Source organism: Chroicocephalus ridibundus, chromosome 1 (assembly GCF_963924245.1).
Source record: "Chroicocephalus ridibundus chromosome 1, bChrRid1.1, whole genome shotgun sequence".
Taxonomy (NCBI): domain Eukaryota; kingdom Metazoa; phylum Chordata; class Aves; order Charadriiformes; family Laridae; genus Chroicocephalus; species Chroicocephalus ridibundus.
In genome coordinates this window covers 102,842,010-102,856,329 of record NC_086284.1, presented here as the reverse complement: position 1 = coordinate 102,856,329, position 14,320 = coordinate 102,842,010, and the positions used below count along the sequence as shown (strand labels likewise).

Sequence of the window (14,320 nt, the reverse complement as noted above, 5' to 3'; positions counted from 1 at the left end):
TGCCTTCTGAGGTTGCTGATTTGATGAGGAACACAGGGCTTGCCCTACGTACAGCCGAGTGAAATTTTTATAGCAAATCACATAAAACATGGCAGGTTTCAAGTTTCTTCACACTGCATTCATGGAAAGATTTGTAAAAGAGGTAAGCCTTACAACTTACAGTCAAAACCCTACCTAAGGGCAGTTTCTGAGCGCATCTTAAAATCACAGCTTCAGCATGAAACCAGACAACAGAAAACACACTGCAAGATAAAATACTCAGAAGGCAAAAGAAAAAGCCCCAAGCCCCTCACTCGGACTGGTTCATTCCAGTGAACCCAAACCTGCTTTTGGGTTCACTGGAATCAGAAATGCAAAACAAAAAAGCACAGGCTGAAAAAAAAAACCCCAAGTAGATCAAAGCCGGAGAAAATGTTCTCACAGATCTTTGTGAAGTGAAACTACCCAATTTCACAGAGTTTCACTTGCAAGCAGAAGTGGTGAGCCCTGCGGACAGTATTAAGGATGAATTGGAAACTCTACCAGGTAGCAGCTAACGTCACTCTCTGCTTCCCTTCTTTCACAGTCAGTTCTTCTATGTCCTTTTTTTTCCCCCTATTTCAATTGTCTGAATACATCTTTACAGGAATTCAATGTTTTGGACTAAAATGTATCTTGGTCATAAGCCCAGGCCTTACTTTGCTGGGAGCCAAATGGAAGAAAAAGTATTTCTTTTGAAAACTGATTACATTGGGAATCTGTATATTTAAATCTCTAGCCTTATTTCCTTTGGCAGCAAGATTGATGTGTCTTGCGTGCAGTATCACTGTGCATATGCTGGTGCATGCATGGACTTCACCAACGTCCTGTAGACATTTGTAGGTGCTCTGCTGCTCCAAACGCCACCCCTGTTGTCACCCTGTACAGTTCATCACTGCAGTTCAGAGAGCAGATATCCCTACTACTCATCAACTCTTTGGGAAGCTGACTCAAGTCTATACAAATATTATCCACTCTCTTAAAACGACTGAAGAGGTAATGAAGGCAGTGTAATGTTTTCTTGTCCTTCTCTCAGACCAGTGATTCACCTAGCCAGTGGCCTGTCTCTCTCTGTGGCCAGTACCAGATGTCTTGGAGGAAGCCACAATTCATTTTGCAGATGACAGACCTGCTTACATGGGAAGCTTTCTTTCCAAGCTTTAACAGAGGTCGGTTTGTGCTCTGAAATGCAGCAGTGAGAAATGATGGGAGAACTTAACCCTTCCAAAGCTTATTTTTTCTTTACCTGGCTGGTACCTATTAAGAAACTGTTTACGATATACAGACACAGCTGTTTTGTGGATCCTGCTAAACTCTTGGTTTCAATGGTATTTTATGGTAATGAGTTCTAGGCTGTGATCACCCACTGTTTAAAAAAATTTCCACCATATCTTGCCCCACTGACCAAGCACAGAGAAAGGAGCAGGAGTGAGTGAGTGAGCTGACAATCTGAGCTGTTTTATGAAAAAACAAACAAAACAGGAACCACAAGCAAATAAATAAAAATTGAAAAAAAAGTCTGAGCAAACACATCATAGAATCATGGAATTGCCTAGGTTGGAAGGGACTTTTCAGATCATCTAGTCCAACCATCAACGTAACTCTGACAAAAACCATCACTAAACCATATCTCTAAGCACTATGTTTATCCGTCTTTTAAACACGTTCAGGGATGGAGGCAGCCTCGTATATGCAAACCATTGCCCCACGCGTGCAGGAGGAAGACAGGTTTCCCTCTCTTGTCACAGGGGTGAGTAACCTCCAATTATCACTTCGTGAGGCGTTGCAGCCAGCAGCTTCTGCAGAGCACCAGCCCACCCTGAATTTTTCCTGCTGGTGGCGTTCCCCCTTAGCTCCCGAGCCCGCTCTGCATTTCCTCCTTGCTCTCCACAACAGCTCAAGGGGGCTTGAGGCTAACATCCCTGCACGGCTCTCCAGGCACTGCTTTGGAGGCACAGCAGAGACCGCTGGGACCCAGCGAGTCCCCTCTGCGTGCGGTGGGGGGTCAAAGTCAGGCGAGCTTCTCCTGTTGGTTGAACAACCTCACAGTTTTATAGAGAAATGCCTTCACTGTTTCCTTAGGATTGCTTCTGCTTAGCTTTTAAAAGCAAGTATGTCTATTTCTAGATCCAAGAACAGTAATTTCTTTACCACTCTTGGTTTAGGTATAGACTCTCCCTTCCCAAATAACAGGATGATGCAGATACTCATTCTGTGTTCTGAAGTAAAATTCCTAAGGAGTTCATAAAATACTGTCATAAAGTTGCCAATATCACTGGCCTTCATATGCATTTAAAGATAAGCAGGCTGTTCTTTTTTGGGGTCATGCCTTAGCAGTCAAACTAAACCATGATTATCTTCTAGTCATGAAAACAATGCAGTTTATTTTCTTTTTATATTGCATACACTGGCAGTGTGGGGAAGATACTTTTATTTCCCACCAGAGAGCTACCTCAGAGCTGGAATTTGGCTCTCGCACTAAAACACAGTCCAAGGCAGAGCTGCCATCCAACAATCCCTTATTAATGGCCACATGATAAAGGGCAAGCCAGCCTGGGGGATCTGCACGCCACCCACAGCCCTAAGTCCTTGCTAAGACTGTCACCACAACGCATCGCTATGTTGAGTGTGACTGGTTAAACGCTCAGTCTAATATTTTGGCCTGGGATAAAATCTCTTGATCTTAGCAAAGCAGTGTATTCATCTCTGTCAGATCCTTTACCCCTTGCTACACGGGAATTCCTGTGTTCCGGTCTCACAATGTTTCTCAAGGCTTTTAAATGAAAAAAGGCTCAAACAGAGAGAAGGCTGTCTAAATCAGACATTGTGCAAGTTTTTTCTTCCAGTAAGCCAAGGTTTTTATGAGCTTTAGTTCAATTTCCTATTCACAAGATGCTGTTAGTATTTTATAATGCTGACACAAATTAACTCTTTGTTACAGTTCAGGCAGTCTGCAAAAGTGCTGGAAACCTTTCTCTCTACCCTACAGCACAGTTTATGCTGTTGTGAAAAGACAGGACTCTTCCGCTGGGCGAGTGAATGAAAATGCGTGGCAGTGTTGGGTACCGTGCGTCTCCCAGAGACACGCGTCTTTGGCAGTTTACATCTAGTATATGACCACTTCTGCTAATGTCACCAATTCTACAGGGCTGAAATCATTATCAGCTTGCTACCCTGCTCCTCACGCAGCACCCTCTGCAGACACACATTTAGTCCTAAGGAGGTCTCGTACGCTCACAGTGTGAGACTGCAGATGTAGCCTTGGGTAGCTGGGAGCCTCCGATCACCTCCCCCCTCTGCTCACATACAGCACCAGGGACTTTAGGAGTCTGCCAATGTAAATCGCATCACAAGGCAAGTCAAAGCTACTAACTTGCTACTAACTGTAGCTACTGTAGCTACTAACTGTAGGGGTCTGCGGGTCCAGGCAGGCTGCAGTTTTATTTAGCACTTGCGAAGGAAGAAACCCACAACGGCTGGGCATTACTAGACATATTAGAACTAAGAAGAAAGTAAGCACAGTGTATTCTTCCGTGTTGTAAAAATGCTCTGCTGCAGTTCATTTCCATTTGATAAGAAACCAACAAAATGTTGCACCACAAGTCTTCATTGCCTTGATTAATTAATTAAAAAAATACAACAAAGGCAAAACCAGGAGCGACCTTCTTTGCATGCTGAAATAATTAGACCTTGCAGCAAAAGGAAAAATGAGGAAAAAGTGCCCTCCTGGAAAATATTATGCTCCATGCTATTTAGAGCCCCATAATAACCCTGAAAAAAGATTAGTTATTCTGTCTTCCTTTGCAGACAAAATATTAAGAAACCTTACAGGACAGACTAATACCCTTAAGAAGTTAAAAGAAGTTATGGGGTGGGGTGGTATCATGTAATTATCTAGGCATCCTTTAAAAACTATACATGCAGTCTTTAACACAAGACTCTCCAACAGGTTTTGTTTTGGTCTCCCTGCCCAAAAGACATCACTGTGTTGACCCAGCCAATACACACGAATCTGCGTTGAACCCTCAATAAAACCAGCGAATCCATGTATATAATATGAATCTTGCTAGAATAGAAGTTTAAACTACAGCCTTGCTGATGCAGTCCTAGATTGTGGAGCGACGTTTTTCTGCGGGTTGCAGTGCAGCAAGACACCTTGTAGTCCTAACACCAAACCCAGACCATAAACTGAAAGAGGCCATTAGGAAAATGAGGCCGTCACTAAAAGCAGAGCCGGTGAAACATTTGAATGTGTTCGGCACGCAGAGCACGCCACTGGGAGGTTTCAGTATAATCCTCATTTCTTTACCTAGTGGCAGAAGCGAGGACCTGGTGTGGTGTGATAGAAAAAGGGCCATATCCTTTGTGGTGTACCACATTCAATTAATATGTCAGGCTTTCTACGTCTGTCACTGCTCACAGGGGCTGGAACAATGGTTCTGCTTCCCCACTCCCCTCTTTTTTTCCCAATTTTCACATAGTATCAGGCTAAAAAAGAGTTATGGATTTCCTTCTCAGTGAACTGCAGGGACTGATAAAGTGAAATCCATGGCGGAAAACAACTTGTTATTTTTCCCTTTACCTCACGATTTCAGTTAAGAGAGAAAGTGCAATAAATTTTGGCGGGAAAAAAAGAAAAGAGACGGTTTTGGACATTTCGAATGACTGGTCTATGTAAACACTATTGAGAAATAGGGGTGAGAACAACCGACCCTGGGGATGATTATTTTTCTTGCTCGGAGGCCCAAACGTTACTTTTGCTGCGCCCAGCATTTTGAAATTGTGCGAAGTTCATTTGAGTAAAAGGAAGGAACAAAAAGGGAACTGCTGGAAAACCGGCACAGCCTTCCACATTCAAACACGATATTCTTTCGCAACGATGAAACATTTGCTTTATAACTCAACCGAAGCCCCGTTGCCCAAGCTTTTCTAGCACTGTACAGCGGGAGTTTGATCCTGCCTACCAGGATCTGCACCTGGATTGACAAAACTGGATTTTTTAAGGTATCTAGCATAAGACTTCTAGCCTAGCAAGACTTCTAGCACAGTCTATGAAGAAACACAAAATACTGGTACTATAATAATGTTAACAACTATAATGACAACTGTAATAAGGAGGAGGAGAAAACCCACTCTGGAGCGTTGAGCTAAATCACTTGCTGCATTAACCAGCTTTAATGGGACTCCACCTTTTCTGGACAAATCGGTCCTTGGTCTCCAACTGGCTGCTCTCAGGCTCTCTGGGCTCCTGCCTGCGATACGGCCTCTGCCATCCCCAGCCCGTCCCGTGGGCTGGCTGTGTTCTGGCCCTGGCTGCAAGCACTGCCCCGTGAGGTTCACTCTGTTTTTTATTTTATCAGAAGCACAAAATTTCCTCAATAAGTCTTCCTGCACTACAGATTAAACAGTAAACAGTTGGGTGAGCTAAAAAAAAAAAGAAAAAAAAAAAGTAAAAAAAAAAGTCTGACGAAATGCAGGAAGATCCTTCTTGTTGTTCTAGCAGTATTGCTTCCTTTGCTTGGTAGGGGTGCTGAGGAAATGTCAGATGTGAGCGCCGCAGAGCAGTGTGCCGCTTCTTGCTCTCCCTTCAGCATCTCCCCTGCCCAGGCTGGAAGATGCTGCGAGCCCCAGCGACTCGGGCAGCTGGCTGCCATTCCACTCTCCCCCGCAGTGGCAGGAAAGACAGACGTAGAAAAACTTCTGACACACGGGGAAGCGGGGGGGAAAAAAAGAACTGAAGGAAGGTGGGAGAGCTGGCTAGCGTTTCGGCAGGCTGCCCTCTGCCCGCATCCCACCCGAGCGAGCGCTGGTCGGCAGGAGCGGCAGGGTGCCGGCGGAGCCGCTGCTTGTCGTGACACAGCAGCTGGGACGAGCCTTCCGCATTCCCCAGCCCCGCTTATTAATACGAATAACTCATGACTCACACCCACACCGCCAGCGAGGCCGGGAAACATGTAGTTTGCAACTATAAAGAGTTATGAAGTGCTGCACTTTGGCAGCGCCCCGGCCACGCTCGACGAGCGACGAGCTTTGTGAGCCTTGTCATCCGCAGGGGCACAGCCCTGCTGCAGAAAGGGCTTGAGCGGTCAGCGTGGAAAGGGGAAAAGTTCAGCTGTAGCATGAGCTATTTAGGAAGGTCGTTACGAGGAAGCGGACAAGTTTCTTGTGCCAGTCCCTGGCTTACTCGTATGAATAAGCCATGACTAAACCATTAGCTCCACGGGGGGTTGTGAGAACGTTAGAAGGAGCCTCTGAGTGCGCTTGGTCACTGGTCAAAAAAGACAGATTGCTGGGTGAAGCCCTTTGGTCCCCCTCCCTCAGCCTTTACAGGACTGCTTCATTTCTCTAAGGGTGGCTGGAGCCGACAACTCGCGGTCATCTGAGCCCTGCGTGGCATCAACAGAAACTCTGAGTTTATCCACACCGCTTCTTTTCACGAGCCACGTGAGTTGCAGCTAACTTTAAGCAGGTTTCTAAGCTTTTTCTGACTTCTCCCCAGTGAACGTGCCTTTACCCGGGCTGACGGTCTAGCGTAAGTGAGACAGCATCACGTTCTGCTGGCTGTACGCACCAGCTCACTCCCCGTGCTTCAGCCTGTAAGATGTGCCGTATGCTGTTGGCTGTCAGTTTTCATGGCAGTGGCTCAAAAAGTCATAATTCTGCCAAAAAGAATCAAAAGGGGCTTGTGCCACTGCTACTGTATCTGCAGTAATTCACGTGAGTTATTCTAGCCCACTTTGATTTATGAAGAGAAAATTCACAAGCATGCGATGGCTGTTTGAACAGCTTAAATGAGTCTTTGTTATAATCTCTTTAACGGACTGATAAGTAACGAGGTGGTATTCCTGCAAGCTCAGATATTAGCTTCGATGAGAGCACCTCAAAGAAAACTGAAGTGGGAAAAAGCGTGTACTACAAGAATGTCCCCAGATACTCTCTAGACATGCATTTTCTTAAGTATGGGAAAGTAAAAAGTATATTTAGAAAGTCTGAATGGCACTTACCTCTCAAGAAGTGCTGGTAAGAAGGAAGTGACTCAAATATGCTGTTTGAAGCCATTGTTTCCTCTTTAAAACTCACTCTCTCTTTACAGTGAAGGAATATATGATTTCTTCTACCTTGGGGAGTGAAAAATGAAGCATGGTCATTGCTACCACCCTCCTCCCAGCCATCACGCTCCGTTTTATCCCGGTGCCTCAGGAGCAGCACAAAGCAGATTATAAGGTTCTTTTGCTAAAAGAACTCCGAAATTGTTTCTTAAAAAGAAAAAAAAAAATAGCGGATCGGTTGTGGTTGATGATGCTTACCACTCTACGAAACTCTGTGGTTTGCAGTCAAAACGATTCGCCCTGCCTGCTGACCAATATCCCGGACCCGCTCTTGTGTGACTGCCTCTGTACCCAACTTGTGGTTCTGTGGTTGTTTATGAGGCCCAAAGAAGTGTTTCACACAACCAAAATTACAAATTTAACTGTTCCCCTTTCCAGAACCTGCCTCCATTGGTCCCTTGGCATCACGTGACCTGAGTGATGTCGGCTTTCTTTTTTTTTTTTTTTCTTTTTTTTTTTTTTTAAACTTTCTGAAGTCATGCCCTACCCACTCCACCTGCCCTCCCCGGGGCTGCGCGAGGCAGCGATGGAGTCTGCTGAGGGAGGGAAAAGAAAAATGACTCACCGTCCCTGATGCTACAAATGGTCTTGCTGAGTTAGTTCGACTCCGCTTGTTTTGTTGTTTGTGGTTTTTGGAACTACTGATTATTTTGATAGAGATTTCATTGCTGCTTATTCAATAGTAATTCAAACCCGGGTATTAGTCTGCTGCTAAAGCAGGATGTGTAAGTCATCCTGTAAAACATTAGGAATCAGCTGTAGGAAAGACCACTGGCTGGGGAAAGGACACTGTAAAGAGTTTTTTCAAAAAAAAAAAAGAAACTGTCAGGGGAGACAAAAAAAGACCCAACATTATTTTGAACCTGTATGATGGCAGCCTCTAAGGAGTGCTTGAAGGTCACTAGTCTCTGAGCCCACAAGAAAGGTTTGTAAGTAAGTGACTTCCATAGGGTGGAATCCAGTAGTCCTTGTTTAGCACAATTCCTCTTCCTCGCAGATGGATCCCTACCCAAGAGAAAACCTGAGTAAAATCCTCAAGATTTAGCTTAGCATCTCTTGAGGTCATAACAAGTCTGTCCTCTCCAAAATTCTTCCCTTTCCTTCTCCCTCCCCAAAAGAATTAAAAATAAAAAAGAAAAAAGAAGGTCCTAAACCTAATAATGAGTTGGCAGGTCTGGCCCTGGCTCTGACAATGCAAAGAGGGGGAAAAAAAATCACTTACTACAGCACAAAGAAGTGGCTGCTGCGCCACCTTTTCTCTCCTTTTCCTCTCTTCTGAACAGTGGGCAGCAGCCCTTTCCCACCTCGCTGCAAACCAGAGGACGCCTCACACCTGCACAGCCTGGGGTTCAGCACGCTGAAACCCATGAAACCTTTGCCAAGAAACCTGTGGCATTAAAAGGACTGCACCGGCAGCAGGGCTGAAGCAAAGCGAGAATTTTCTTTCCCCACACCCTCTGAGGGACCGCCACAGTGGAAGAGCTCCCCTGGAAGAAAAGCAAGAAGCCTTCGCAATATTATCAAAAATACTGGTAGGTGGAGCACAAAGACGTAGCAACACACGGTTCCTCCCGCAAGGAACTCGCAGTCAAACCCCCTGGCAGGCAGATACCGCTTGTGCAGACTGGTGCCAGACTTCTGTGGGGCTCTGCAGAAGCACCTCCCGCATTGAGGAGCAGGGATCCCCAGACAAAATTAGGCGCTTAATGCGTTTGGATTTTTTCTGCTTGTTGCAACTGGAAGTAGAATTCCTTTTGCTGAGACTGCCTGCATTGCTAGCACACATGCAATCGACTTGAGCATCCTGGCTTCTTTTTAGGGTTAGCGGGGAGCTGCGTGTGCGTGTGCGGTAAGTTTGCCTCAGAAAAATTCAATCTGCTGAAACAGAAGCCGCTCACGATACAAAAGGATGTGGCAATTCTAGCGACGCATATTACCTAGGGAATTGGGAAATTTTCCCAAATGAATTTCCAGAAAAAAACAGAGCAGTTCTGAGCAGCAAGAGCAGGAAGGTTAGGACACTTTGCTACTGTGCTCTGAGCCTGTCTCAACCCCCTGCTGCGCTTGAATCAGATCAGTAACTCAAAGCTTGGCTTTTTTGCTTACCGGCTCTTCCAGAGCCTACTGCAACCAGACCAACTTTTTGGCTGGTCTGGGTTAAACCTCTCCCCACTCCCAGACCTGGACTCCTTCCACTCGCAAGTCAATAATTCAACAAGCATCCGCCGAAGACGAAACCTGGCAGCAACGCCCTCCCCCTTAGGGCACTTGCCTGGGAGGTGGGATGCTCCCGGGGGAACGACACACCTATGCCCTGCCCGGTCCCACCCTGAGAGGGAGGGATGCGTGTTCCCAGGTGGGATGCATGCCCCGGGGTGGGATGCATGCCCCGGGGCGGGCGCTGCGGGGCCGGGGCCGGCAGAGGGAGCTCGGGCCGGCGGGAGGAGCCCGCAGCCCGGGGAGCGGTTTTCCCGAAGAAGGGGAAAAAGCCCGAAGCCTGGAGTCTGAAGCGACCCGGCAACGTGGCGGAGCCACGAGTGGATGTTGACTCCAATTTTCCCTGGACTGCCTGTGCGGTTGGGTTGTGCCATACAGGGCGACGTGGCTGGAAGTCAAGCAACTGGCCGTACGTTCGGCCAGCACATAAGCGAATTTCGGCTTCACTTTCTCAAGGGTAACTGCCCCAGAAATCTAATTATACAAGTTTAACTCGTCCGGTCAGAGAGCAGAACCAGGATGTTATGGCACATTCACCTGAGTGTAAGCCAAGCACCCAAATTTCAGACAAATTTGTCACCATATAAAAAAGAGATTTTTAAATCGGGGATACAGAAGGAATATATAGTGTTCTGAGTTACCTGTGAACCATGTATCTTTTCTGTCTCAAAAGGCAAGCTGTATTATGAAGATTTGAAATGACATCAGAGGTTTGAGATGAGCTAGCAGGAATGTATTTCAGCGAGCCCGAGGAACCAGGCTGCTGCAGGGGTGTGCTTGGGTAAGCACCCTGCTGTTGCAGGGAAAATCAGATCCCCTTATTTCCGACCCTTTGTCTGGGCATCTGGGAAAGACACCCTTCCTGCAGGAGCTCTAGTCCCTGGCTGCTTCAGAAGGCAGCAGTGATCACAGCCTTAAATCATGATTTGTGCTGTGTTTTCTTTCTCTTCTTTTTCTAGTGCTCAATGGGCTGGGGCAGGAGAGCTGCCAGGGCTGGGACAGACACCCAGAACAGCCAGAGCATGTGCCGCGAGCGTCCCCAGAGCTCTGGGCAGCGCCCGGCAGCACAGCGTGCCAGCACACAGCGAATGTCAGCTATGTTAATACCTTCACCTCAGTCATCTGCCATGAAGGCCGTGGCATAGCTATGCTATGCGACAAGCAACAGTTGGCCTGGTTTTGTCATCTCATAGCTGGGGCAGATGATGCAAGGGAAAAGCCTGAGTGTTTCGACATCTAGGCTGCCACTCCGGTCTCTGCTCTGCCAACAGGCAGCTGCAAATAGTACACAGGAATATGCTTTATTAAGGTCTAACTACCTTGAATTTTCAAGGAAAGGACTGTGCTATGTGGGTCTGTGGTACTCTCAAGCAGGAGGATGGACAGCTATTCTCCCAGGCCACTGCTACACCCACCAGAGAAGCCATGAATCCTAAAAAAGTGGGCAAGGGCTGCTGGCAATGCTGAATGCACCACAGTACCATTTTATGCTGGGTGCACATCAGCTGTTCCTACAGCCCTACAATAAATCTATGTCAAAATGTACTGTTAGGGTAGCTGGCATTGCTCAGAGGAACGGAATAAACTGGATCATTTCACAATTCATGCCCCAAGGAGGGCATCCAAATGTTGCTATATGAGCTGTGCCATCATTAATGCCAGTCTCTTCTTTTTTTTTTTTATTTAAAGCTGTCCTGCAGTTACTGTAAACAGAGGCCCTTAGAAAACTCATGCGAATGGTACTTAGACATCCTTTGCTTTCTAGTGAATAAGATGTAAGATAATGGTTAACCTTCAGGGAGTAATATCAGTGTTAGATCTAGAAGCTGACACATCATGAAACAAATTAACAAGCGACCACATGACAATGGAAAGATCAAATTATTATGCCAGTAGTCATTTTTTTTTTAACTTGGTGTATGGGGTAGGACTCAGAGTTAGGAGTACTGAGGAATCGGTTTCCTGCATTAGTACTGCAGAGCATGGCCCCGTTGGCTGGAACATGACATCCAGTAAACAGGGCCTGTCACCAGGCATGTATGTACGCTGAAGTCTTGGTCAACAGATCCCATTTGGAATCTCATAAGGTTGCCAAAATTTGGAAAAAAAACCCCACCACCATCCCCTCCCCCAAACCCTCAACAGAAGTCCATTTTTTTTAAGAGCAAACACTTAAGGTCTCACTGGTAGGAATGATAAATTAACACAGGGAAAGCTCTGAGCACCTGAGATTTATCAGCCTCTACATCTAAACTGACTTTTTCCCCTTGCAGAGTACAATAATCACCCGACCCCACCAAGCTATGCCCCAGAGGCCAGTTGCCTTTCAGGCTGCAAAATCCCACAAGCTACTGAGAGGCCCAAACCAGAATGATTTAGGGATTATTTTGGCCGCTCTCAGGAGGTGTTGGGAGGTCAGGTTTACGGTTTGAGGTTTGACACAACAATGTAGGGAGGCGCGTAGTCTCTCCATCTGCCCTACAAGTGACCGGCTGTACATAAACAAAGGCTTCCTTCCCTCCACTGATAGCAGCCTCTCCGTTTTCACCCTCCTTTCAATTTAGACTGGCTCTAATCCCTTGAGATCTTCCAGACAGACACCCCACGTCTCAGTGCAGCAGGATGTGTTTGACCCTGGGGTGTAATCGGCGTGTTAGATGCACTCCGCTGCTCGGCTCCATCACAAGCAAAGCCTGGACTTAGCGGTGGGAAATGCGTAGTGTGCCTGGCCAGCCGCAGACAAAGCTGGTTGGGTTCAAACATGAGCAGGGATGGACAAGCGCTAAATGGACTGAGGAGAGCCGGAGCAGGAGAATATCAGGAGACTGCCATCCCTTTACATCCACTTGTCCCATCCGTGGGACAGAGCAAGATTAAAGCAAAGCAAATGCTTGCAGTGAGAGAACAAAAAGTCCCCTTAAGGCTAGCAGGCAAGGGCAAACTCCGTATCTGGCACACCAGATATGTTGGTAAAGCCCCTAGTCAGCCAAGGCACACCACGCTGCCCTTCACAGCACCCTCTCACCAACTCCCAATGTACCCAAAAGAAACACGACTGAGGTTCTCCCTGTCACAAATTTGCATGCTAAGGCTTTTTGGCACAGATCTAGCAGAGAGGAAACTGAGAGGAGGTTAAAAGCTCTCTGTGTATTTTGCTCAATATATAATTTGTATTTCACCTCAACGCTCTCCCTTGCTTCCCACTTTTCTGGAAGCCAAAGTGAAGGCTTCAGGCTTCCAGGAGCCGCACGAGTTTCCCTCTATCCAGCAGTGTCAGAAAGCGATCTCAAGTTTGCAGACTTTCTAAAAGAAAAAACTGCCATCTGCCAACCTAAACCCTCGCTGTGTGTCAAAGGTGACTGCTATTGAACAGCAGCATTAGAAACCTTGAATCTGAACCACTTAGTGAGTTACTGCTGAGAGGCTGGGAATGTCACGGGCCTGGCAGTCCTGCAAAACCACCATGGAATAGCAGAGCACGACTTACAAAACAGCAAACTGGTATTGTAGTAAGCTGGAGCTGCTGGCACTCTTTTGCCATCAGCAGGGAGCTCTGCCTTATGGTGGCCTCTCGTAACCTTGTGAATGAGGTATAAGAGTTATGAAAACAATAATTAAATGCGGAGGAGAAAATTCACCAAAAGATGCCATTTCAGAGGAACTGGATCTGCCCGTGAATTGTGGCTGTCAGTCAGCACAGCAGAGGAGAGCGTGGAAACATTTTAAAACAACACCTGAACCTTTCACTCTGGCAGTTTCAAAATAAAATGCCTTAGGTTTTCATTTCAAAATTGACCCAGATTAAATAACTAAGCTAAAAAAAGGACTGACTTAAATGAACTGTTTCCTTCTGGTCTTCCTGTTTTGCAGCCGTACCAAAAATGCTACATCAGTGCTGCTGCCGAGTGCTCTGCTGCAGAAACCTGACCAGTATCAATCCACCACTTTTGGTCCTTCTCCTCCCTGCAAACAAGAGCTGCTTTATTTATTTGCAATAACTTATTTTCAGTGATAGAGTTTGGAGGTTTTGGAGGTTTGGAGGTTTTTTCATCAGGTGGATTGAAATGAGTCAAATGCTTGTGGCCAGCTAGGGAAAAGGCAGAAGAATAGGAAATAAAGGAATAATAAGAAACTTGCAGAGAAGGAGCGGAAAAGGAAAGATCTTTGCACATAGTAGCTCACATAAAACTTCTGAGCGTTTTGAATTTTCCAGCAAATTTTGCAAAGGTTGCAGGCCATCCCCAATTCAGATCTGTCCTGCGTGTCCCTAAACTCTGTGAAAATAAGCAACGTGCTAATCCCTGGGGACAGACACAGCTCTGTTTAATTAGAGGTAATGCACACTGGTAAAAACCAGCAACTCCCCACCCTATTTACGTTTTTCTTTTTCTCTCACCAACTGGGGAGTACATTCCAGCCAGAGTCCCAGCCCACCCGCCCATTGACAAGTGCCACCACTTTACACTGTCTCAGTATCTGCACCAGCAAAACCCCATATGGATGAAAATAAAATAGAGAAACAGCTCGAGGCAGCTAAATAATACCTTGACACTAACCAGTGGCAAGATTTGAACTTGGATAAAATATGTAAAGACTGAATTTGAACTTTTCTCAGTAAAGTCACAAAGCAAACACAGTGAAACAGTGAATATGAATACATGCTCACATTACTTCATGTGAGTTGTTTTACTGGAATCAATGGGATTACTCATGAGTGGGGGAAAATTTTGCAGGGTTTGCTGTCTCTTTTGTTTCGTGTTTTTAGGCACACCAGTAAGACTGCCTAAGTATTGTAATGAGCTATTGTTCCACTGTTTACTTTTTAGGATGTATGCGGTGATATTTTTCAAAGCAACTCGTTTTTTTCCAATAAATGTAGAAAATGAGAAATTAAATATCTACTTAATATGAAGTAGCTACTTTAGAAAGAGAAGTAATCCAGGTAATTTTTTGATAAAACTTCAAATTACTTATTT

General features: G+C 45.9%; 1 protein-coding gene across 2 annotated transcripts in view; it reads right to left on the bottom strand.

Annotated features, from left to right (window-relative positions):
- RUNX1 (RUNX family transcription factor 1) overlaps nt 1-7,446 on the bottom strand; it is a 175,042-nt gene extending 167,596 nt beyond the window's left edge. For both annotated transcript variants that reach the window (XM_063345868.1, XM_063345879.1), the window contains exons 1-2: nt 7,326-7,446; nt 7,023-7,136 (exon numbers count right to left, since the gene is read on the bottom strand). In XM_063345868.1, coding sequence (XP_063201938.1) covers nt 7,023-7,077 — 55 coding nt within the window. In that variant the 5' untranslated portion in view covers nt 7,078-7,136; nt 7,326-7,446. The remainder of the gene's footprint in view (nt 1-7,022; nt 7,137-7,325) is intronic.
- Between the last annotated feature and the right edge of the window lie 6,874 nt (nt 7,447-14,320).